A 26,354-nucleotide genomic window follows, 5' to 3' on the forward strand; every position below is an offset into this window, starting at 1 on the left:
GCCAATGAAATTTCTTAAAAAAATGTTATTTTTGAACAGCCCTACTGGTCAGTGGTCATACCTGTCTGGCAGAAACTGTAATGGCAGAAATCGGAGCGCCGAGATGATCATCGAGAGTGCGCAACGTGACGCCAGTCGCAAGAGACGACACGATGATACGTCCGTTAGTGCCGCCCGACAGCAGCACGCAGTTGTCGGAAGAAAACGCGACCGCGGTGACTTTGGTCGAATGCGGTTGCAGTTTCAGCATGAGAATCAGCTGAAAAAGGGCGATATTAGCGATGGAAGGTACGTCGTAATTAAATACCAAATACAAGTCGCAAAAAATCGAAAAAAGCAAGCATTCTAGGCAGTGGCGTAGCCAGGGGGTTTAGGGGGTCGGACCCCCCCCCCTTTTCAAAGTCATAAAATTGATGTCAAATATAGTCTAAAATATTTGCTAATTTATCCCCTTTTAGCGCTCTGGATACGCGCCTGATTGTAGGCCTACCGTAATTTTTCCTTAAAAGACGCATTTAGTATAAAAACATAACCAACTGATGAAGTAGTACCAGTGACCAAAACGTACTCGAGTATCTACAGGCTTCGGCAACTAGAAAACGTTCAGCTCTCTCGAATAAGATTAGAATCAGAATAGCAGCGACACAGTTCTTTCCAAATTGGATTAGAATTAAAATTAGAGCATAGAAACATTTCACAAATTAGATAAGAATTAGATTACCGGCATTTCTCTCTATAACTAGTCTACTAGAATTACACGTCGTATAACATTTTGTTACGAGCGATCTGGTATATAGAGGAAACAAGTATGAGAAACTACTGACCTTATCGACATCAAACACGCGCAAAGCCCCATCCCCGTAACCCGCGGCTAACATCTTTTTGGCGGGCGGCAGGCCGTCTGGGGTCAACCCCCCTTCAAAGCTATCTAGGATTGGCGGATGACTGAAAACGACGCATTCGCAGCTTTGGTCGACGACCTGAAAAATATCCACAAAATAAATGAAACACTGTGACGTTGGTAGATTGTCTGTGTTACTAAAAAACGGGAGATTCTCGGAGGTACAGAACTTCAATATGCAACTGAATAGTATATTGATATTGAAATAAACCTGAATGTTTTCGGCTGACACTCGTCAGGGGTAATCGTCAGCAGCTAGTAGAGAATCGGAAAGAACATTGCATGTATCAATATCAGTCAGCTGTAAATGTTCTAGTATAATTCCATAAAAACATATTATTCAATCGTATATTGCATAATAGAAGTGAAGTTGAGGCTGACGGCAAAAACTGATAATGAAATGTGAAAAAAACATGAAGCCATCTCAATACGTAAGCGAAAAAAGTTACCGATCGCCGAAAAACAAATTTTTTGACACTCACTTGAAATTGCACGGTCATTTCCAGAGACTTTACTCCCCACAATCGAACCGAACCCTCTTCGCTGCAAGTAGCGAAATATTCGCCCTCGTCAAAAGTGATTCCGTTGATCTAAAAGAAATTGAGTGGATTTACTGATGATTACGCATAGGAGTTTAAAAAATTTTAAATATAAAAATTTAAAATTCTACAGACAACCCTATGAAATGGTTGAGTTGAACTCGACAATTTCACGTGGTTGACAGTAAAATTTGAAAAAAAAAACCTTCACATATTTTCAATAAATTCTAAATTTTCAAAATCCGAAGAAAAAAAGTTATTTACGAACAACATACTGACCACGTCTGCAACGTAAGAAACAGTGTGCTATTGTAAAATTATCTGCGCCTAACTGTTCTTGATCAAACTATTTTTCCAGAATACAGAATTTAAGAAAGTCATGGTACAACTCATCCTGAATTTCGCTACGTCATCATTAGAGTGACCGCAGAAAAATCACAAAACAAAAACGGCGTCTCACGTTTCCTTTGTGTCCTGTTACCAATCTGACTGTGTTCAGACTGTTCCAATCGACGTACCACAGCGTGCCGTTTGTACTGCTGACAATACCAAGGTCTAACGCCTCGTCAAATACGGCAGATGTTATCTGTAATAAAAAAAAACACATTGAATTATCGAAAATTCGCGACAATTTACGAGGTGTCCGGCCCGATCGCGACCATGGGAAACACCGACACTTTTTTTGGATTATCCTTGATTGGTCGATAAATTCAGATAATTATCAACGAAAAACTCAAATAACTCCGCTTCTACTATTTGTAATTGAGTCAAATTTGTTATGCATCGTCTTTGAAGACAGCTTGGCAATTTCATGGGGTTGACTCAAAAAATTTGAAATTTCAATTGGATCTGCTGAGTCTTATACTTGTTAGAATTGAACCAAATTTGGTGTGCGGCGTTTTTTAGGGTAACCTGATAATTTTATCGTTGAACGGCTGAAGTCCAGAAAAAAAAGAGTTCTTTTTGAACAGCCCTACTTGCGCACTCGCGCATCAAAACCGAAAGACACAAAAGTTTGATGACTTGAAATTGACTAGAAATTAGAACGACTCGACTCGACTTGAGTAACATTGAAAATGTCTCGACCCAATTTGAAAATTTGCATGATCGACTCGTGGCTTGACTTGGCACAATTTGAAATCACCAGACTCGAGTCAACGATTAAGATGACTCGGGATGACTTGACACGGAAACAAATTTTCAAGTCAATCTTCAAGTCATGAAAGATTTTATTTTGCAAAGCTGAGCTGATACTGCTAATTCTCTATTTACTGGATTTTTAAATGACTTGACTCAAATTGAAGTTAACAATGACTCCAAATTGACTCGATTTGGAGACAAATTTTCGAGTCAATTTTCCAGTCATTAAATATCCAACTTAGCAAATCCACGCAATTTACATCTTTAGTTGATGCATTTTTGAAATTGCTTGGACTCAACTCAAAATGACTCGTGACCTGAAGGTAATGAATGGTGACTCACTCCCGACCCTGCGCCCAGCACACTGACTCGGTGGCTTTTCGGGACATAACCAAAAAGTTCTACGACTACGACTAACAGTAACCTACCTCGGAATGTAAAGCTATTTCGTTCTCCATAACCAATCCTCTCAAAGTAGTTTTCCCTTCTTTTCTGCTCATTTGCGCCTCCTGGACCGCGGTCAACGTCCATAAACGGAGATTTTTCGATGCCCCACCGGACACCAGGCGGGCCCCCTTCGAAAACAGACAGCAGATCTCCGCCACGTCTGCCTTCCAGTGCAGAAAGCACTCGTTGGACTGCGTGTCCCAGGCAGTTACCGCCCCGCAGCTGGTCCCTGATAAAAGAGGCCGAAATTTCAAACCAAACATTGAGACTCACAGCCAGAATTGAACGACTATAAAATGTCAGGCTTTTTAAAATTAGAATTACTGAATTTGCGAACACTTGGAAACTGAGTTAAATTCAGAACTAGAAAGAAGTATCAAATCATAGTTCAGTTCAGAGTTCAGTTCAGAGTCCAGTTCAGAGTTCAGTTCAGTTCAGTTAAGAGCTCAGAATTCAGTTCAGTGTCCAGTTCAGAGTTCAGTTCAGTTAAGAGCTCAGAGTTCAGTTCAGTTCATAGTTCAGAGCTCAGTTCAGAGTTCAGTTCAGAGTCCAGTCCAGTTCAGTTCAGAGTTCAGTTCAGAGTCCAGTTCAGTTCAGTTGAGAGCTCAGTTCAGTTGAGAGCTCAGAGTTCAGTTCAGTGTTCAGTACAGTTTACTGTTCAGTTCAGTTGAGAGCTCAGAGTTCAGTTCAGTGTTTAGTTCAGTTCAGTGTTTAGTTCAGTTCAGTGTTCAGTTCATAGTTCAGTTCAGTGTTCGAATCAGAGTTCAGTTCAGACTTCAGTTCAGTGTTCAGTTCAGTTCAGAGTTTTCACGAACAAGAGAATGAAAAATTCATGAACACTAGAATGAAAAATATCTGAACAGCAAGCTCGGCTCGTTACGCACTATACAGTTCTACTTTAGGATTTTCAGGAAAATCAGACATTAGATTAGGCAATTTGTTCTAGTTAGTCTCATTTTGACAACAACTAGAACTATCTACCATTACCTAGTTGTCCAAGTCTTTTCCTAGCCCTATTATAACAGTAAATGGATGGAACTAGAATGAATGATTTAAATTGGACGACACACTTCGTCGAAAATCATTTTGCACTTTTTAAGGTTTCGATGCTCCCATTTGGGAAAAAACGATCTTGAATATATTTATGAATGATAAAAAAACGCTTACTGTGACAAGCCATCACCCAACTCGGGAACAAATAGAGAGAAAATAGGACGTACCGGCGTACAACACACTGTCCTTTCCGTACGCGGCACAGGTAAAATGCAGCTCCCTATCTCCGCAGGCTTCTTTCAGACTTTCCGGTATTTTGCCTTCATGAAATTGCAACTGTGCCTGCCGTGCCAGAGTTTCGTTTAATAGAGAGATTTCGTGACCAGAAACTGCACATTTACAGTACAATAGAGTGGCTTTATTGGCGTTGGCTTGTTAAGGTGATATGGTGTCCGTGTCGAAGGGAATCACATTCATTGATTGTTCAAATATCATAAATCCATAATTGTAGAACATACGAAAAGCTTCTTGGAGGTACAGAACTTGAATATACAATTGAATAGTATATTCATATTGAAATGAACCCGAATATTAGGGGTGATCGTCAGCAACTAGTAGAGAATTGGAAGGGCCATTGTGTATCAACAATCATATCACAAAATATGACGTCACCAGCATGAAATTCCGAGTAAGAGAGCGTTCAATGTGTAATTCTTTTAATGGTACACGAATTCCTTTTGTTGACACAGCCTCGGCTGCTGTATTTTGATGAAAATCGACTCCAAGGCACACAACTGAAAGTGCGGACAGGCCCTTCCGACAACGCGTTATTGTATTTACAAAATAAAATGAAGTTGAATAGACAGGGTCGCCATACCGTTCATATTTCTAAGATTTGTCCTTATTTTGAAGGGGCGATGTGTTATAAAACTATATTGTCCTCATTTATAAGATTTGTCCTGATTTTTGCTTTAATTTGTCTCATTTTTAGCAACGATACCGCGATTCGGGCTGGACTAAAGTGATGACATTTCACGTTCAGTCCGTATACCGGGTTGTTGAAAAAAACATTTTATTCCAGACTTTAGCGGTTGTTAGCTAAAACTGTTAGGTTGGTTACTAAAAACACACATTTTGGAACATCCCTAACACACAGTTTTTGGATGCCTTTAGTTTTTGATCCCTGTTGACGACAACCCTGAATATAGATGTCAATAAAACAAGACCAATAACAATAATAATAACACGATAGCCGCGGTCAAAATCATCAACAATAACAAGTTGAGTTTCTAAACAGCAAATAACATTGAACACACGTAATAAACAGTTTATTCTCAACACACCTCAGTACTGTATTCTTCAACCAACCAAAACACAATGCTGGCATTGTCACCGACAGTGACAAACTCATTCGGAGCATTCGGGTCCCAAACAACCTGCGCAACACAAATCCACAGCATAAGCTACGTCGCAAAATCGCAAAACAAAAATTGGGTAAAAACTCACAAAAACGTACCTGATGAATTGGATTCTTACATCTCGAAGACGCCAAAACAACTGGCTTTGTTTCCCCATCATATCCGCTCCACAAAACAACTAAATTCTCACGATAATCTCCCACAGACACCAAAAACCTATTGAAAAGGGTTCACGTTAGTGAACGTTAGTGGAAATGACATATCTGCCCACAGCTATGTCGTACAGGGTACAGTACAAGTATGGCAAAAAAAACATGGAATTATCTATATGTGACGTAAAACTGGCGTTATTTCCTTTGCGGATGCATGGCACATAATTGAACTATCGAATCACCAAACCATGACCAAAAGGATTTGCCTCCGCAAAAATGGGTTTTATCTCAAGGTTGAGTAGATTACAATTTTCCGAATCTAAATTTGGTCAGTTGAAAATTGGAATATTGGATATTACATGAGCAGTTGAACACGCGTTTAGTTACGATGTCAGCAACTCCAGTTGCGAAGATCTATCACGAATCTAGAAATGCATAAGCTCAAAACAACTAGAACTTGATACCTATCGTCTCTCGAATACTCCATGGAGACGACGTTGTATTCGTGATGTTTCAGCAGGGCCCGGCACTCCCCGGTTTTCACGTCCCACAAGCCGATCTCGCTTTGCGCCAAACCGTTTTCGCACGTGGCGCAACCCAGCACCTGAATACGGAAACCTCTACTAACAGGCTAACAATTTTATGAGGTCGACAGAATAATTTTTAAACTTTATTTTTTTGTTTTTTAATGATGAATTCAAAACTTTCTACTGCAATAACTTCCCTTCTAGTGGTTGGAATTGAACTAAAGTTGGTGTGCGGCGTTGTTTTTACGAACCTAATAATTTTATCAACTAGGTAGTAAAATCTGAAGAAAAAGATTATATTTGAACAGCCCTAATAGTCGTAAAAAAATCGGGTTTAACGTGGCTTCAACTCGAAATTGAACAGTGACTTTTGACTCGGTGTTGCAATGGACAATAGTGTTCTAGGCGTTGGAATCGCATAAAATGTGTTTTATATCGTTTTTGCTGACGGCTAAACAATTTTATGGGGTTGGCAGTAAAATTTGAAAAATTTACCTGGCAATCGTGCTGCATGGCCATGGTCGAAATCTCCTCGCTGTGTCCAGTCAGGTGACGTTGTGCCCCGGTGCCCAAATCTTCCAGGACAACCGTGCATCCGCTAGAGTAGGCAAATATACCGGTATCTGGATTCCACACCATGTTTCCGCGACCGTTGCCATTGTACCTCAAGTACGACAGAAGATTTTGAACATTGTCTCTCTTGTCCAAGAGAGGCACTGCCTAGGGTGCCATGCGAAGGCACTGATATCACAATATTTCATCGCCGAGAGCTTTTCCGTGTGTGTATTTTCGATGATAAAGTAAATTTACCTAGAGAGATGTCTCATATATGCAATGCAGGGTTGTAATGACTCGAGTTTTGGTGACTCGACTTGACTCGAATCATTTTTCAATTGCGTAAAATGACTCGAATCGAGTCAATTTTTGTATTGACTCGACTTGTACTCGAACACACGGGAGTTTGAAAATTTTCAATTTATTATAAACATGATGATGATGAAAACATAGTACTCACCCGATAACGGCCTGCAATTTCAGTCCCTCCTCCCCTTTTTTAGGGGCGTATCGTCTCGCGGCTTGCGAGCTCGGATTATCGGATCGACGGAAATGCTTCAAAGCAGACGGCTGCTCTGAGAAACCTGAAAATTTACAAATGTCGGAACTTGAACGGTGTATTTTGTGTTATTAGTTATTAGTAGGGCAAATTTTTTTTCACATGCTATAATAAGTCAAAATTTTGTCAAAATTGTAGCGTTAGGTCAAAGTCAAAACTGTTTTGCAGCCTGCATTTCGTTTGTATCGTAGATGTTTGCACTGTCGATGAACTTATCATTTCACATTTTACAGCTTGTAGCCTACTTTATAGGTATACCGTTGTAGACGGCCCATTGTCATTGTGAATCATAAACGGTCAAATGAAAAAAATAGGTTGACATGGTGTTATGCTCAACGTAACGCAATATCTTAACTGAAGCAAGACTGCGTGGGCATTGCATGGTTCTTATATCAAGAAGCGCATTATGAAAAATTGTGATGTAGACACCTTTACCAGAATGAAGTTACACAGTTTGTCGCCAGCAGTGTACGCACAACTTCCGAGTTGTCAGCCAACAACTGCTGCTGTTGAACGCTCTTTCTCCGTTCTTGGCAAGCTACTTAGTAAGGACAGACTCTTTCTACCCGAGAATATAATTAATGGAATTAAAATTTTAGTTTTTACAGTGAGTAGATCTATAATAATATATAATGTTGACCATCTCTACTATGATATTAAAAAAAATGAAAGTGTGACCTTACCGGTGGGTTCTCGTGGGGGCAGCATTTTCTGTAACGGCTCCTTGACTGGTTTAATAGGAGACAACGCGGCTCTGCCTTTGATCGTGTTCGAACCCCAAAACACTTTGATGGGGTCGTCCTGGGCGGCCGCGGCTGACTTCGTGCATTCGTGCCGCTTTTTCGGAGACTTCACCGGCGTTATTTCCACTGAAATGTACAAATTCGCAATGAAATGACTTTGGTCAGGCAGGGTTTCGGACACGCACAAAAACTGGGGAAATTTGAAAATCTATTGTTCTAGTAGCTGAATTTGATAAGTGAGCAGTTCTAGTTCTAATTCTATTAGCTGACATTGAAGAGTTATTCTAGTTCCGCTTGCGCGTTTTAAAGAGTGAGTAATTCTAGTTCCAGTTTTAGTTTTAGTTGCAGTTTAAAAAGTGTGTGGTTCTAGTTCTAGTTGTGAGTAGTTTCAGTTTAGTCGAGTATTTTAAAAAGTGAGTAGTTCTAGTTCCAGTTGCAATTTTGAAAAGTGAATAATTTTAGTTCTAGTTGCGAGTTTCGGAACACGAGTACTTCTACTTCTAGTTGCGTATTTTGAAAAGTGGTAGTCTGACCCCCTTGGTGCTACATGAAATAATATTCAACCAAAGAAATTACAACAACGCATCTTGGATTAAATTTTATATTAATTACGAGAACAGGAGTGCAAATTTGGTCCAAAAGGCACCTTTCTCAAACCGGCTTTGCAAGCCGTCCATCATTTTCGTGTCCAACGTAAAGTCAGACACGTCGGTAGCGTCCAGGTCAGCTGTACGCAATGTATCGGGTGGCACCCATCTGGAATTCTCCACGGCTTTACCCTCGACAGGACTTTTCCTGGACATCTTTTCATCGCCTGGAAAAAAACAAAATAGACCCTGTCAATCAGTGTCGGAATCAAGTCACTGCTTTTGAGTCACAACTGGTGCTAAAATATTGGCTGGACTCTAAGACCAATGCTCAATTCATAACCAAATCAGCCAGCAACTCGAATTATATCCAGCCCCAGATATGATGCATTCCTTACCGTCGGTATTAGTAGGACGGGGTGCACTTTTACGCGGTTGTGGCGTACGTTCGTCGCGCATCGGCGGATCGGGCCCCGTGTCTCTCGTTGGGATCATGTCTGCGGAATCTGGAAAGAGGAGAGACATGATACATTTCTTTTCATGATAACAAGCCCGTATCGTAGGCTACCAGTGAATTTGAAACACTGAATTCGGTTATTGGCAGCCCCTAATGCTGACCCTACCCTACCCGAATACATTAATAAATATATACCAAGTGCCATATATCACAATTAACGCTCATATCCGCTGAACCATTCATTTAAGAATTTTTTATCATAATACGGATTCATCCGTTTCCTAATAATAATAGTTATTACATTTCTAATGGCAAATTCACCCATTGGCGCACCAAGTGGCCAATCTCACTCAGATAAAACTGTACAGTTACAATTCCGACTACGGTGTAATTTGGAAAACAACAACAACTGTGTAGCTATAATTCTAATTCTAGTCTAATTCGGAAAAACTGTGTGGCCTAGTTATATTCCTAATTCTAGTGAAATTCGAAACAAACAACTGAGTAGCTAAAATTCCAATTATGGTGTAATTTTGAAAAAAAAATGCATAGGTATAAATCTAATTCTAGTCCAATTCGTAAAAACTGTGTAGCTATAATTCCAATTATAGTGTAATTTAAAAAAAAAAAAAACTGTGTCTACATTTCTGATAATCTAATTCGGAACACACTGTAGTCATAATACTAATTCTAGTCTAATTTGCAGAAAAAGTGTGTTGTGCAGCTAAAATTCTAGTTCTAACTAATTCAGGAAAAAAAACTGTACTTGTAATCCTAATTCTAATATAATTTGGAGAAAAAGTGTGTAGCTATTATTTGAATTGTAGTTTAATTTGAAAAAAAAGTGTAGCTATAATTCTATAACTAATCTAACTTGGAAAGAAGGATTTAGCTTTCATGGTAATTCCAATCTAATCTCGAAAACTCAACATTTTCTATCAAGTCTGCACAGACCTATACTTGTCCTTCTCGCCTCGCTCAGGATATCAGCGCGCTGCGATCTTCCGACCGGCAAAATCTCATTCTCAGCCCCGCCAGGAATATCGTCGCAGTTAGCCCTGATGTCCAGTTCAGCGATGTCGCCCTCGCGAGGGTCGAATTTTTTCGCCTCCTGTCCGCGGAACTCCCAGAAAAATACCCCGTCCTCGCCACAGGAGATCACTTTTGACCCGTCAAACGCGAATAAGACTCGTCCGATACGGCCGCAGTGTCCGATGAATACCTGAAGGCGAGACAGGAGGTTTTAATCGTTTTAAATTTATTTGTAGAGCTTCTTAGAGGTACAGAACTTCGATATACAATTGAATGGTATATTCTTATTGAAATAAACCCGAATATTTTCGGCTGACACTCGTCAGGGGCAATCGTCAGCAACTAGCAGAGATTTCGAAGCAACGCGGCAGATCTATTCTTAATATATTAGTAGCAACGGCAGATTACAGGGTTGTAATGACTCGAGTAACGACTTTCTGATGACTCGACTTGACTCGAGACTCAGACGGCCAAGACCGACATTTCGTTGTAATTTCGAGGAATATTAAAGTAATCACACTATTGGGATTTCGTCTATTGGTACTGGTACTTGAAAATGCACCACTGCTAAAAGTGAGGAAAATTAGTATATTATAAATGCAAAGCATTTAATATCACAAAGCAGAGTTATAAAAAGTGGGTTTAACAAGACTTTGATTGGAAACTGAGCAGTCAACACACTATGACTCGGACTTGACTCGTTGAATTGAAAACGACTCGACTTATATATACTGATTTCCATCAATTTTAGCAGTTTTTGGTCGCACTTTCAAGTACCAGTACCAATATACGAAATCCCAATAGTGTGGTTACTTCACTATTCTTTGAAATTATAAAGAAATGTCGGTCTTGGCCGTCTGAGTGTCGAGTCATGTGACTCGAGTCACCGCAACCATGGAGATTGACCCGTCACTCGGCGACAACCCCGGCAGTTTACTTGAAAATTGACGTCTTTGGCGAGATCGTAATCCCAAACTTTAACGACATTGTCTCCGGCCGTAGCGAAATGTCTTCCGTCGTCGCTGACGCAGATTGACGACACCTTCGAGCTGTGTGAACATAAGACGTGGTCAGACCAGTCAGTAATGCAAGTCTGCTTAATTGGGAGCACCGAGCAGGACTATTGATTGCAAGGGAGTCGCGAAATTGATCCAATTTATAATGGAAAATGAAAACGTTGTATAAAAAAACGACGCGTGACAATTTTTGCTTCACTCCCAATCGGTGGAAGCTAAGCGATTGCAGTTGAAAATTTTGGATTCGCAAAACCAGCCTGAAGGTGGGTTATCTCAGGATTATGGATGAAAAACTCGAATAACTTCCCTTCTACGGGTTGGAATTGCGTCAAATTTGTTTTGCATCGTTTTTGTAGACGTCTCGACAATTTCATGGGGTTGACAGTAAAATTAAACATATAAATATAAATATTTTATAATAAATTCAAAATTTTCAACCCCCAGTGCCTTCACATCTAGCAGTCGAAATCGAGTCAAATTTGGAGTGCAGCGGTTTTCAGACAACCCAACAATGCATCAGAGAATCTCCGCAATCAGCCAAAAAAGTTAATTTCCAACACTTTCCAAGCGCAAAAACAGTAACGAGTAAAGAAACCAACAAACGTACCGGTGAATATTGTCGGTGACAGAAACCAGCCGTCCGTCCTTGAGCCCCAATTTCAAAAGCCTGTTGCCGTTAGTGACGACGAGGAGTTCATTTCGTTTTGACGCAGAAAAGCAAACTCGCAACGGGCAATCCACAGTTGGTCTGCAAGGTAAAAGTACTAGATCAGGCGCTACTACCCAGGAACTCTGACGCAGTGTGAGTTGTCTAGTAGAGCCACAACCACTCTTGATGAGCTACGTTGACAACCTCACAACCCTAAGCCGCGTACTTCTGCCTCAAAATATCAGGCTCCATTCGCAGCCCCGTGGAAACGTCGATCCTCAGCAGTTCGTCCAGGGTTGAAGCCGACGCCACGGTCACCGCGTATTCGGTGGGGCCGACATAAGCCACGCGGCGCGAGTCCCGGGCCACCGCGATACTGCCGGGTGCGTATTGGTCCCCGCGAGCCATGGCACGCGGTAACGAACGTATCACCGCCGATCCTGTCTTGACTACGTCGGATGTGTCGTACAAAGCGATAGTACCTGAAACAGAATTGAATTACTTTTCTCACCAAGTGTCAGATTTAGGACAAGTCATTTTACCTTTAAGTCGCCGTGAATTTTGACTCAAATCAAGTCGAGCCATTTCGAAATTTTCAAAGTCAAGTCAAAAAAATTTTCAGTGACTCGAGTCAGGTCGAGTCATTTTTGAAATTTTGTAATTCCAGTTGCGAGTCACGACACGCAGATTTTCAGTGACTCAAGTTTCAAATTTTTAAATTGGAGTCAAGTCACGCAAATTTTCAGTGACTCTTAAAGTCATTTCAAATTTTCTCAATTTGAGTCGCGAGTCTAGTGACGTAAAGTTTCGGTGATTCGAGTCAGGTCAGGTCGTTTTGAAAATTTTCAATACGAGTCGCGAGTCAAGTCACACAAGTTTTCAGTGACTCGAGTCGTGTCGCACAATTTTTCCAAGAACTCGAGTCAAGTCAGGTCATCTTAAATTTCTTTGATTTTGAGCCGATTTCAAGTCTGAATTTCGGAATACAGAAAATTCGGATACCTTTGACTTCTCCGCTGTATAGATATTCTCCAGAGGGTGCAAACACAATTCCCGTCACGACTGAAGAATGTATGTTGTGTTCCGACAGCAGGCAAGTGTTGGCGACATGGAATACTCTAACGGCTCCACTCTCAAACCCGCACGCAAATACCTGCAATTTAAGGTGAATACATTATAAATAACCCAAATACATTCAGGTTCTCAACAGTTTTTGTGTTGTTTCTTTCCTTATCGTTTACGTTTCTAAAATTTATGTGTAGGCGGTACTACGGTTAGAACTTTGTAATTGAACTCTCAAATCAACTTAACATAAACCAAACCACGATAAATCGTTGTGTTCAACAACAAACTTGATAATTAATCACGGTACCGTAGATCACAATAATTTTCGGGCTAGCAACGGTGAATAAGGCTCTTCCATTTGTATTGTAAGGGTCATAGGCGCCGAGTTTTATTTTTACACGGGGTGGCCAGATGAAAAAAGTGAGGGGTTTGATATTGTTTCAAATTTTCCAAGCATCAGTTAATTATGGTTAAGTACATGCGTAAATGCTCATAATACATGGATAGGACAAGCTTCATCGTGGTGACGAAATTTCGCGCGAATAAGTACGTGTAAACTCGGCAGCGAGTCTTCTGGTGTTTAGTATTAGCGCTAATCAATTACGTCTGTTCGTGGCCAATAGTGTCGATTTAAAGTTACTCAATTTCACGCTGTCAGTCTTAAGCCAGAATGACATAACAATATCAGAAGTAGAGATAGCAGGCAAATCATGTGAGGCCTGTAGCAGACGCTGTAGTTTAGGCCAGCGATGTTATCGCGTGCGCCTGTCCTGCTGTAGACTCGATAGTTCAGGTTCGTAACAATATCAGGCCTAGGCTGGCGCACATGACAGACATAGCTCATGCCAGCGATTAGCGTGCAGGGCTGCAGGATTACATGCGGACGCTAGGGCTCTTCAAAAATGACATTTTATCTCAAATCGTACCGGGTACTTGATAATATTGTTAGGTGACCTAATTTAAGCCTACACACAAAATTTGGTTCAATTCCAGCCAGTAACCGCTTTGCTTCAGGAGAAGTAAGTTTCTATTTATTATATAAAAATAAATAATAAAAAATTTGAAAATTTTCTGTTCACCTCATGAAAGTGTTAGGCTGTCTATAGAAACGATGCTCACCAAATTTGGTTCAATTCCAACCAGTGGAAGCGGAGTTATTGCCGTCGAAAAATTTGGATTTGAATAAAATAGTATTTACAGTGACCGATTTTTTGTTTATTTATCATAGTTGTGCTCACCGTAAATATTATTTTATTCAAATCCAAACCACCGACGGTAGTACACAACTGCACATGAGATGTCACTGACCCATTTCATATACAAATGATTCTCGCTAATTTGTAGTACGCAATCGATAATACGAATTAGTTAAGTGGTATTTCTAAAGGACAGGATTTCTAGTTGTAAACGAGAAACTAATTGTTGTGCTGTGACTCTTTTAAAACTAAGATTTTAGACACACGGATAGCGCATGAAGCATGACTCCCCAGTGACCACCCTTGTTTACACACATAATACTTAGTGTAGGAATGAAAAAATTTCAAAAACACCCAACCCACTTCTAAATCCGGGTGACACGTTATCGCGACTGGCACGTCTTCAGGCGTTGTGAAATCGTAAAGCTGCCTCAAAGTGGAAGCGTCCCACACTCGCATGCTAGCGTCAGACGAGCAAGTCGTCACCGTTTTACGCAAGCCATCTATGCCGCAGTCGACAATTCTTAAAAATAGACGCAAATTAGCGAGTATCCTCGGAAGTAATCATTGCGCCATCCCCTAGTAATCTCTTGCTCAATGATCATCTGCTTACTTGTCGATGTGAGAACGCATCAGGGTAGCGTACTCTCGAGTGCTGACGTCCAGATATCCCAAGGTTCCAGCCGAAGTAGCCGCCAACACCTTCATCCCATCTAAACCAGTTTCAAGCGTGTTGAGAAGTGTAAAAACAGCAGTGAATTTAAACAGGATATCAGTGCTATTGGTAAAGAACGATTGCCGGGTTTTACTGCATAGTATTATAGTATCGCGTACTAATGTAGAGATGTGTATTTAGTAGATGCTTGTTGTTGTGACCATACACAGGCTAGATAAGGCTAAACACCCCAGCACTCAGCAGTACATGTTTGCATCTCAATTTGTCTTCTATACGCAAACAATTATGTTTTCAAAATGACGTTTATAATAACTCAAAGGATTTTCGCCTGCAACTTATCGAGAGTTGCCGTCACGATAATGCAATAGAACACAGTTGACTTCAAAACCAAATGACCAATATGACGCAATTCAAGTTTAGAAATGACATCAGATCCCCATAGCAACGGCGCATCATACAGCAATGTACATTGAGCGAAAAGTCTCCGGGTTGACGAACGTTCCTTTGAAAGTTCAATTCAAATTATATATCACAAATCAGTTATGCAAGCGATTACACAAACATACCTGGCGTGATATCCAAGTCGGCTACGGGCCCTTCGTGCTTGGCTTCCAAGAACACAGTCGCTAGATCCTGAGACCAGAGTCTCAACAATCCGTCGTCAGACGCAGTGGCCAGATACGATTCGCTGAAGCGAATTGCGTTCAAACATATACCTGCAACCAAGCGGTTGTTCATTTTTAACCATACTTTATAAAAATTGAGAGCAATTGAAAATTCTTCAAAATCAATCAATGTAGCAGCAATTTATTAGAGTTATGCGCATGCTTTAAAGGGGCACTGCACTCTAAAATATATGCGGTCTGAAATTGAAGATCAAAACCAAAAAATTTTGGCCGCGGCCATTTTCTTCAGAACGCCAACGTAATGGAGCTGCAATTTATTGAGATTCCCGCAAGTGTTTCACGCTCCAGCAGTCACGCAGAGATCGAACTTCATATAGTTGTCAGCCGATGTTACGAAGGAAATATGTCGCACACGCCGAGGTGGTTTAGATACCGCGTTCGACGGAAGATATTCAGTCAGGAGATTTATGTCAGAATCGTGGCTAGTGTATTTTATTTCTTTAGGATAGAAATAGATCACGTCATATTCTTATGTATAAAACATTGTTAAACATCAGATAATGATAATTTCAATCATAGAGTCACATATACCCATCCACAAACTACTTTTTACTACAAAATCAAAAATTTACAAAGCAAGTAGTTTTATTCCCTCTCTTAACCACAGCTCTATTGTATTACTCTTTATATAACCATATTCTCAAACCATAGACAACTTCTCGAAGATATTACACCTGTATCGGAAGCGTCGGGTTCTTGCGCCATAGGAGTCAGTTTGCGGACATTCTTCACTGTGACGTCATGGAAGTCAATTTCAATAACACAACCTTCTTTCGAGCACGCGTACACAGAATACGGAATGTGTTGCTGCTTATGTCTGTGAAGACCTTTTTCCAAGATTCGGCTTTGATTTTTAGCGGATACTGTGGCGAAAGAACAAATGTATGACTTGGGCAATTAGATAATTCCAGTCTTGAAACTTGACTTAATTAATTTGTGAAATTTTCCTATGTTCCAATTTTAATTCTACTGTAATTTCTGGTTCCCTGAAAATGCTACAGGAGAGCCGTATAGTGCATAACGAGCCAAGCTTGCTGCACGGGTATTCGTCATTCTCGTGGTTGTAACAATGAACTATGATTCGATACGTAGTGAACTTGATTTAATTTCTGAGTTTTCGCGAATTCGGTAATTGCAATTCTAATCTGATATGAAAAAATTGTGTAGCTATAACTCAAATTATAATTTAATTTCAACAAAATTTGAGCAGCTATAATTCTAATCGAATTTGGAAAAAATGTGTAGCTGTAATTCTAATTTTAATATCATTTGGTTAAAGCTGTGTAGCTATAATTCTAATTCTAATCTGATTTGGAAACATTGTGTAGCTGTAGTTCTAATTTTTATCCAATTTGGAAAAAAAAGTGTGCAGCTATAATTCTAATTCTAATCTGATTTGGAAAAATGTGTAGCTGAAATTATCATTTCAATCTCATTTGGATAAACCTGTGTAGCTATAATTCTAATTCTAATCTGATTTGGAAACATTGTGTAGCTATAATTCTAATTTTAATCTAATTTGGATGAAATTGTACAGCTATAATTCTAATTCTGATCTAATTTGAAAAAAAAAAAACATGTAGCTGTAATTCTAATTTTAATCTCATTTGGATAAAACTGTGTAACTACAATTCCAATTCTAATCTGATATGGAAACATTGTGCAGCTATATTTATAATTTTGATCTAGTTCGGAAAAAGAAACTGTGCAGCTATAATTCTAATTCTAATCTGATTTGGAAACATTGTGTAGTTATGATTCCAATTTCATTCTAATTTGGAAAAAAAGACTGTGTAGCTATAATTCCAATTCTAGTGTCACGCTTATATAAGCACATATTCATCTTGAGGGAAGATTCCATTCAGAACTGGACAATATTATTACGCTTCAGCGAACGTAATCTGATTTGATAGAAACTCAACTTGTAAGCTGTTGCATTTCTTCCTAACTTAGAATGGAATTCAATTTCCAAGGTTTTGCGAATTTAGTAATACCAATTCTAGTATACTTTAAAAAATCTGTGTATTAATCATGCTGAATTTAAGATAACGTGGATGTAAGCTTACGGATGTCAAGACGCAAAACGCCCCAAATACAGACCTATGTCCGATTCCGCGAACGTAACGTCAGTAAGCTCTCCGATCTTGTGTTCGCTGATGCTGACCGGACACGACCTTATTTGGCCGGCACGAACGCGCCAAAAACGGATGTTGTCTTTACCGCACGTTGCAAATCTGGTGTCGTCGTTCGGACAGATTCGTAGACGCGATATCTGAAAGTGTCGTGCTCGGTGAGAATCAACGGTGCCACGGTAAGTGTATGTCGCTGGTGGATAAAATATTATTTTACTTCTAATCAACTTAGCTTGATACAATGTATTCGACACTGCAAAAAGTTAAAACCAATCTTATTGAAATTAGAATACGAATTCAATCACGAGCCGTATTCCTGAAAAGTTGGCGCCATCAGAAAATCAAAGAGGTACGTTCAGAGTAACTAATGCAGGTGCGAATGGAATAGGCAGGCCGCGAAAATCATCGAGCAGTTTTAAAAAGTAAATTCGGTCCGCAATTAACACAACATGGCCACCTCGGAAATAAGAGGTCATGTTAGCGGCTAACGACGAATTTCCAACCCCACTATAATTACAAATATTTGCAATTTTCAAGAATATATTCAGTAATCAGTAATCGAACAGCTTCTTGGAGGTACAGAACTTCAATACACAATTGAACAGTATATTCATAGTGAAATGCACCCGTACGTTTACGGCTGACGCTCGTCAGGGGTAATCGTCAGCAACTAGTAGAGAACTGGAAAGAACATTTTGTACCGATGAAAAATATACTATTCAATTGTAATCAGTAAACACGATACATGACTATTTCCCTCAGTTGTGGCGACAATTTCACACAAAAATCGTACGCAAACGTATCCCAGTACTACTTCCTATCGACAAAAGCAAGTCAAGCTTGTGAAAAGTGAACGGAAAAAGTGAAAGTTGTCGAAAAACACAACCAATCGTGTATGCAGTTGAGAAAGCAAAATCTTTGCGAGTGATCTCAAAAAAGTAAAGTGTTTCTTTACTGAGCATGACCACCCCTGGGTACGATACAGTTGCACTTTTGCATGATTGAACATTAGGGCTGTTCAAAAAAAACTTTTCCTTCAGATTTCACTGGCTACTTGATAAAATTGTTAGGTTACTTAAAAAACGTAACACACCAAATTCGGCTCAATTCCAACCACTAGAAGCGAAGTTATTGCAGTAGAAAAATTTCTAATTCCATGATTTTATAATAAATAATTAAAGAGTTAGTCACCGTAAATACTAAATATTCATTCAAATCAAAATTTTTCTACTGCAATAACTTTGCTTCTAGTGGTTGGAATTGAGCCGAATTTGGTGTGCATCGTCTCTACTGAGAGCCTAACAATTTTACGGGGTCGGCAGAAAAATTTTGAAATTTTACTTTTTCGTTTTTTAATGATAAATTCAGAACTTTCTTCTGCACGAAACTCGCTTCTACTGGTTTGAGCCAAAGTAGGTGTGCAGCGTTTTATTAACCAAGCTAACAATTTTATCAGGTAGCCAGTGAAATCTGAAGGAAAAGTTTTTTTTTTGAACAGCCCGATTGAACATATTAAAAATTATCAATTCACTCATTTCAGTAAAATTTGAAATTCAAATTTTTTTTTTTATATTTAATTCAAAATTTTCAATGCGCGAAATCATTAATCTACACACTGACCTCCATATCGGCTTTACCCCTTGCCAAAACGGTAACAGTCCCATGTCTGACGACCCCGCTCGTGTCCCAAACCACAATCAGCGTTTTCTGGTGTACGTCCCTGTCAAAAACGCATTCAAAACGTCACAAAACAACACAATATCTGAGTGAAAAAACACGCCTACTTTCCGCATCCGATAAGTACGCCTCCGCTGGTGGAGAACGCCAACGCCTCCATAGTCGAAGCCTGTTGGTTTCTTACGATAGCCGCGCATTTTTTATTATCAAATCGCCACACTCTGATAACACCCCCTTCTCCTTTTTGGGCAGACGCCAGTACAGACGTAGACGAAGCTGTGAATTGCGCAAAAGAATTCAGTAATTAAAGATCAATGTTCAAAAATACCTTTTTTTGCGGCTATTAGTAAAAATTGTGAGGTTGTCTGAAAATGAGCAGAAATGTAGATAACAGAGTTTGAAAAATTCGAATTTGCATCAAATTTTACAGGTCGATCCATGAAAGTGTCAAGTTGTCTACAAAAACGATTCAAAACAAATTTGACTCAATTCCAGCCCGTAAAAGTGAAGTTATTAGAGTTTTTCCTTAATAATTCTTGGATCACCCAGAGCACAAATCCAAGATTTAAAACTGCAATAGCTTCGCTTCCAGCTGGAATTGAGCGAAATTTGCTGTGTGTCGTTTTATTAGCATTATTGTGCTGTAAAACACAAACCCTACCATTCTTGTGTCTGCAATCGTTGAACGCGAGCGCCACAACGCTGTCCGTGTGCCCCACGAAAAAATGCTGGTGCCTGTTTGCGATTTCCATAGCTACAATAACGGCGTGCACGGCGTAAACAATGATTTCGTTTCCGCCACACAGTTGACCTCCGGGGTGCCAGAGAGCTTGGTGCCTGAAGTACAAAGGTTGTCAGAGTGGCCAGCGTTTCTACTCAAGTAGAAATAGGAGTAAAGCTACAAATACTACAAGTAGACATAGAAAATGAATATGCAAAGATTCAGGGTCGTAACCAAGTCACAAGTCAATCTCCCTTTTATAGTTTTGACTCGAGTCAAGTCGAGTCGTTTTCAATTCACCGTCGAGTCAAGTCCGAGTCCAAGTCAGCGAGCAGAGGGTCGAGTTCGAGTCATGGTATTATGACGCGAGTCCAAGTCATTGTGTTGACTGCTCAGTTTCCAGTTAAAGTCTCGTTACTTTTTATAACTCCGTTTGGTGATATCGGATGGTTCGCGTTTATAATATACTAATTTTCCTCACTTTTAGCAGTTTCTGGTCGTATTTTCAAGTACCAGTATACGAATAGACGAAATCCCAATAGTGTGGTTACTTTACTATTCTTCGAAATGACAATGAAATGTCGGCCTTGGCCGTCTGAGTCTTAAGGCGTATGACTTGGTTCGAGCCATTGCCGTATTTCGAGAATATGACTCCATTGACTCGAGTCAAGTCGAGTCATCAGAAAATCGTGACTCGAGTCATTACAACCCTGCACCATAAATGCGTAGAATCTTGGAAATTATATACTTAGTTTAAGCAAATTGTGGAAGTGGTCGTAAAACATAACCACTTGCTAACCCACTTCATTGGCGATAACGCCAATCCGAAACCGTCGTAAGTACAATTTTACATGGCATGTACGATACATATCGTGTCAGATTCGCGATAACTTTATAATTTGAGTTTATGATGTGATAAATACCTGAATGCGTGTAAATTGGCCCCTGGTACTCCGATTCCAGACCCAAATCCGATGATACGCTTCAACTTCAGTATGGGGTCTGGCTCCAAGCACGTTATATCACCAATGTCTTCTTGACGGTCTCCAATACCGCTCCATGACGATGCGGTTTTAGAACGACGCGGCGTGTGCGCGCGATTTTTTGACTTATCTGCACCTAGAAAATGTCTCATAAGATGAAAGAGGACCCTACTATTACTTTATTATTGATGCTGGTTTAGGAGCTTTTCTGGGTTAATCTGTATCTGAAGTATAGCTGACCTATAACCAAATATCGTTCAGAATTCTCCGTCATACATACTCAATACATACAATGTTTATTCAGACGTCGTGCAAGTGGTAGCGTTATGAAATGAATCTCCTTGAAACAGAGATGTAGGTATTACATGATCAAAAGTCCGGTTCAAAAGCTGGTGTAAAGACCTGGTCATTCAAGCACAAGAATTTGTTGTACAAAACCCCACATCTTAGTAGGTCAGAAAGGCCTTTAGTGTACTAGTTGACATCCAACAAGGAAAAGGAGACGTCTTCTGGATGAGACATTCAGTGGCCTAACGAGGGGATCTTTGGAGCAACAGGTCGTGCCTAACCGGTGTGAAATGGCCAGAATTATTCAGCAATAGCTTAATTCGATAATGTGTTGGATCATATAACAGTGTAAACTCTCTTCACTTTCTTTTTGTGTAATAATGGTTGGTTCGTGCGGATGAAATTTTTGCAAAATAAAAGCGCGGATGGTTCTCGAAAAGGTTCATAAGCACTCATATATTCATATTGAAACGAACCCGAATATTTTCGGCTGACACTCGTCATGGGCAATCGTCAGCAACTAGTAGAGAATTGGAAAGAACATTTTATATCAAAAGCTGTATCATCGAATATGGCGTGCCTGATGTACAAAGTTGATATATACATTATATATACTTCTTTTGAATTCACAACTGGTTGCTAATGATTACCCCTGACGAGTGTATAATATATAAAGACATAGAAATTTTTTACTGCATCTCACGCAAACTCTTTACGGAAGCCCTTTTCATTTTTGGGTCTATAGTCGCGACGGACGAGGTCTTTCCTGTTCTGTTAAAATGACGATGGACCTCTAAACTACGCTTCTCCAGGCCGTCGGTGAATATATGGACATCGCCAGTACCAGATTCCACCAGAGTCACATCCTGAGGCCCTGACCTGCAAGAATGATAGCATAAGGGACCCGTAACCTGAATATTATATGTTAATCGAGTACGAAAACAATGCCACCAGCCAGACTTGAAAAACTACGAAATTTTCAGCTTTCAAATTAGATTGGAATTAGAATTACAGATATTCAGTTTTTTCCAAATTAGACCAAAATTAGAATTCGATATACACAAGTTTCAACATTGGGTTTGCCCACTTACTATCTACTTCACAAATACAAAGTAGTACAATACAAGCAGTAATAAAAGTAGCCAAAAAACTTAACTACGCAAGTAGCACAAGAGTACTCTGAAAATGTATAAGTGCTTCGTTACTGACGGCCTCTGAGATCTAGGAATGAATCACTTACTCCATAGTTGAATTCAACATGGTGAGGCCAACGGGGGGCAAATCCGACACGGTAGGCAGTGGTACGCTGTTTGGTTGTTTCTTAGGAATAGTAGCCACCGAGACGGAATGCTTGGACGAAGTGTGAAACCCTGTTGACCTTCCGAGATCCACGGTGGTTCCCTGCGAAAAACATCAGTGGAATTCACAGTAAATTTGAATAGTACAAATAAAACTTTTGTCAGCAACGGAAATTACGATATCATAACATGCTAAATTCAATGTAGTCATTTGCTGGTGGACGACCTATCTTGTTGAATTCTCTGTATAAACTATGACTACATTGCAGTACTCCGCGTGCACTTTGCAAAATCTGCTCATAATCTGCTTACACGCCCGTAAAAGTGACGCAAACACATAACAAAATTACTTTCCACATTACCAAATACAAATTGTGTGAGAAGTACGTCAAATACTTCTGCCAAAAAACGTACAAGTACCTCGTTGCTCGAGACAAAAACATGCGTGTGAAACAGGGTTGGCGAGGTATTTTTCAAAATTAGTCACATTATTAAAAAATTCATTTCAAACTTGCAATGCCAACCAAGAATTTGATTAATCTGACCGCGAAATTTGACATGTTGATGACCGAAATACCAGTTCAATACATTGTCGTGGCCAGGGGCCAGCAGTGACTCTGCATGTGGGCTCGCAGAAAGATTTTCATCGATGAAACCTTGGCACAAAATGATAGACTAATATTGGCCGAAAGCTTCCATGTCGATATGTCCGAGCGCCGAATAGTCCTGCCCTTGCCAACTGAGCCCAGTGGTATACAGAGACGGTCCGCAATACATGCAACAAGGAATTAATGTTATAGACCGAATTCATTTAATAAATTTCAAAATTTTTCACACGGGGCCAGGACATACAGGCACCCTACTTTTGATGACATAGATGCTATCAATTTTGATGCGCAGGAAGATAAGTCTTGTTTTCGCCGTTACCTAATCTGTCTCGATCAAATCAGACGATTAAAAAAAGGTCACCAATACTCAATTGCTAGTAAATATCAAGTGGCCCTTTGGCAGAAAAGGAAAAGGTACACCGCCTCTGGCGTAGAAGAAGAGAGCCCTAAGCCCTAACCTATCAATTACATAAATGATGCACAAGCAAGCCTTTAAATCGAAACATTGATCTGAAAAATCTTACCTCCAACCGCTTTGGACTTTGAATAGTACCCGGCGGGCCGTGCGTTTTTCGTTTGGACGCGGCGCCATGTGAACGTTCACTATTTATCGATCCATCGACACGTTGTATCGAATCGAACGGTAACAGAGCTGGTTTCGAAGGCGAAGGCGCTTCTGGAGACGTGGGGAATCGTACTAGGTCGTAAAGGTCGTCCCAAGACTGATATGTAAAAACACAGGTCAAAAACCGTAAGTGTTTTATTTTTTATTTTTTCAGAATTGATATCTGACTCGGAGAACGAGACAATTTACAGCTTTTCAAAATTAGATTACAATTACAGCTACACAGTTTATTCTAAATTAGATTAGAATTAGAATGATAGCTAATTTTCGAATTTTACAGTTAACCTCATGAAATGTCCTCACTTTCAACCCGGTTGAAGTGTAGCTTTTGCAGTTGGAAATTTCGAATTCACAAAAATAGCCTGGGCAGTGGGTAATCCCAGAATTATCAATGAAAAACTCAAATAACTTCACTTCTACGGGCTTGCAGACAGCTGCACATTATAGGGCTGTTAAAAAAGAATTCTCCTTCAGATTTCACTTGCTACATGATAAAATTGTTAGGTTGGTTAAAAAAACGCTGCACACCGAATTTGGCTCCATTACAACCAGTAGAAGCAAGATTCGTGCAGTAGAAAGTTTTGAATTTATCGTCAAAAAACAACAAAATAAAATTTCAAAATTTTTCTGCCGACCCCATAAAATTGTTAGGCTGTCAGTAGAGATGATGCACACCCACTTTGGCTCAATTCCAACCACTAGAAGCCGAGTTATTGCAGTAGAAATATTTGGATTTAAATAAAATAGTATTTACAGTGACTAACTCTTTAATTATTTATTACAAAATCATGGAATTAGAAATTTTTCTACTGCAATAACTTCGCTTCTAGTGGTTGGAATGGAGCCAAAGTCGGTGCGCAGCGTTTTTTTAACCAACCTAACAATTTTATCAAGTAGCCAGTGAAATCTGAAGGAAAAGTTCTTTTTTGAACAGCCCTGCACAAGTTCATGTTGTTTAATGCATTCGAAATTTTCAAACTGTGCGTTCACATCTAGCAGTTGAAACCGAGCAAAATTCAGCGTGGAGCGTTTTTTAGGCAGCCTAACAATTTAACCAGTGAATCCCCGGAATCCGTGAAAAAACAGTTATTTCTGGACAACCCAACCGACCAGAGACCACCTCTTGATAAAGTCCAAAGAGAAAGCGATTTAACCTTGTTTTTCGCGACCGGGAAATTCATGTCTCTCGGCATCGGCGCCAAATTCTCGTCAACCGATCTTATTCCGAGCTCTCTCGCTTTTCTGAAGCTGATCCGCGGGTCATACTCGATATCCGACGTGTAGCAGTTCTTGAGCATTACGTTGGCGCAGATTTTCATGTTCTTCACGTGCGAATACTTCCTGCGTCGAAAAGTATGCAGTCAGAAAAGTACCAGGGAGAGTTTCGCTTAGGGATAAGACCGGGGTTGTAATGACTCGACTTGAGTCGCAATTTTTCGGCGACTTGACTCGAGTCATTTTTTCAAATGCGTAAAATGACTCGAGTCGATTTTTATTGACACATTGAACAATGAAATATATGACTCGGGCACGACCCCTTCTCGCTGACTTAGACTCGCTGAAATGACTCCGCGAAGTGAAAATGACTCAACTTCTGTATGTATTGACTTGACTTGTGTATTTTGTGTAGTGACTCGAGTCAAGTCGAGTCAAAGAAAGATTACGTGTGAAGCTACGGCTATTACCTGTTGATGTAAACAGACAGAATGTACTGCAAATCCAGAACCAGCATCGTCCATTTCTGGGCTAACGGCGCAGCGCCTATCAAGTCACTTCTGGCTCCTTGCGACGTACGATGCTCCACGCTCCCTGTATTAGGCAGAGTTAAAGAATTATAAAATCTTCACCTTTTTTTTGCCAAATTACATTAGAATTAGAAATATAGCTATACAGTTTTTTTGCAAATTAGATTAGACTTAAAATTGTGGCTTTACAGTTTTTTGCCAAATTACATCCGAATTGGAAATATAACAACACAGAGTTTTTTCCAAATTAGATTACCGTAATTTTCCAAGTATAGTACGCCCCCATGTATAATACGCACCCCTAAAATGGCATGTAAATTCTGGGAAAAAGCCTGTACCCATGTATAGTACGCACCCTTCATTTCAGTACATGAATAGTTCCGAGATGACACTCTTGAACAATCATTACACAACGATCGCTAATCATTATACAATTAGCGGGATTGTCTTTAAACGATAGTAGACAGCAGTCAAAACCTGCGAGGCTGGTGGCGCGATACATCTTAAGCACGAGGAGACCTTTTACAGATGCGATTGCTAATCAATATACAATTAACGGTATTGTCTCTAAACGATAGTAGATAGCAGCCAAAGCCTGCGAGGCCGGCGGCGAGTTAGTTTAGGCCAACGAATTGACATCTTGAGCATGATGCCTATTACAGATGCGATTGCGCCTAGGCTAACGGTTATGTTGTGCGCACCAGGTCTGTTGGAGATGCGACTGATTACGCAAGCGATTATATCTTGCGCACATGGCCTCTTGTATATGCGATTGTTCGGGCCTGCCGTTGACGCGACGAATTGTCGAGAATTGCCGCGTGCGAGTGTCTATTACTGACCTCATTTCGCTCGCGTACAAACGGCAAACCAACTCAGCAGGAGATCGCGTGATTGTGCACACGGCTCTCGTTAATTAGCAACGCGCTTCCCTTAATTGGC

The 26,354-nt window shown here is 40.1% G+C and overlaps 1 protein-coding gene across 1 annotated transcript in view; it reads right to left on the reverse strand.

Annotated features, from left to right (window-relative positions):
• Nucleotides 1–26,354, reverse strand: part of LOC145447990 (WD repeat-containing protein 90-like) — a 33,315-nt gene that overhangs the window by 2,943 nt on the left and 4,018 nt on the right. Inside the window, exons 5-37 of the mRNA XM_080326300.1 lie at nt 25,356–25,479; nt 24,825–25,011; nt 23,570–23,767; nt 22,380–22,540; nt 21,843–22,018; nt 20,792–20,987; nt 19,809–19,984; nt 19,255–19,423; nt 19,091–19,190; nt 17,439–17,610; nt 16,013–16,201; nt 15,219–15,368; nt 14,590–14,689; nt 14,340–14,499; nt 12,718–12,868; nt 11,942–12,197; nt 11,674–11,814; nt 10,988–11,099; nt 9,973–10,240; nt 8,960–9,067; nt 8,621–8,788; nt 7,915–8,100; nt 7,133–7,256; nt 6,613–6,781; nt 6,055–6,194; nt 5,537–5,654; nt 5,364–5,456; nt 4,248–4,362; nt 3,009–3,256; nt 1,901–2,026; nt 1,384–1,491; nt 825–980; nt 62–259 (exon numbers count right to left, since the gene is read on the reverse strand). Of these exons, the coding sequence (XP_080182426.1) occupies nt 62–259; nt 825–980; nt 1,384–1,491; nt 1,901–2,026; nt 3,009–3,256; nt 4,248–4,362; nt 5,364–5,456; nt 5,537–5,654; nt 6,055–6,194; nt 6,613–6,781; nt 7,133–7,256; nt 7,915–8,100; nt 8,621–8,788; nt 8,960–9,067; nt 9,973–10,240; nt 10,988–11,099; nt 11,674–11,814; nt 11,942–12,197; nt 12,718–12,868; nt 14,340–14,499; nt 14,590–14,689; nt 15,219–15,368; nt 16,013–16,201; nt 17,439–17,610; nt 19,091–19,190; nt 19,255–19,423; nt 19,809–19,984; nt 20,792–20,987; nt 21,843–22,018; nt 22,380–22,540; nt 23,570–23,767; nt 24,825–25,011; nt 25,356–25,479 (5,243 nt within the window). The remainder of the gene's footprint in view (nt 1–61; nt 260–824; nt 981–1,383; nt 1,492–1,900; nt 2,027–3,008; nt 3,257–4,247; nt 4,363–5,363; nt 5,457–5,536; nt 5,655–6,054; nt 6,195–6,612; nt 6,782–7,132; nt 7,257–7,914; nt 8,101–8,620; nt 8,789–8,959; nt 9,068–9,972; nt 10,241–10,987; nt 11,100–11,673; nt 11,815–11,941; nt 12,198–12,717; nt 12,869–14,339; nt 14,500–14,589; nt 14,690–15,218; nt 15,369–16,012; nt 16,202–17,438; nt 17,611–19,090; nt 19,191–19,254; nt 19,424–19,808; nt 19,985–20,791; nt 20,988–21,842; nt 22,019–22,379; nt 22,541–23,569; nt 23,768–24,824; nt 25,012–25,355; nt 25,480–26,354) is intronic.

This window comes from Botryllus schlosseri, chromosome 10 (assembly GCF_051294905.1).
Source record: "Botryllus schlosseri isolate E-star chromosome 10, Bs_hap1, whole genome shotgun sequence".
Taxonomy (NCBI): Eukaryota; Metazoa; Chordata; class Ascidiacea; order Stolidobranchia; family Styelidae; genus Botryllus; species Botryllus schlosseri.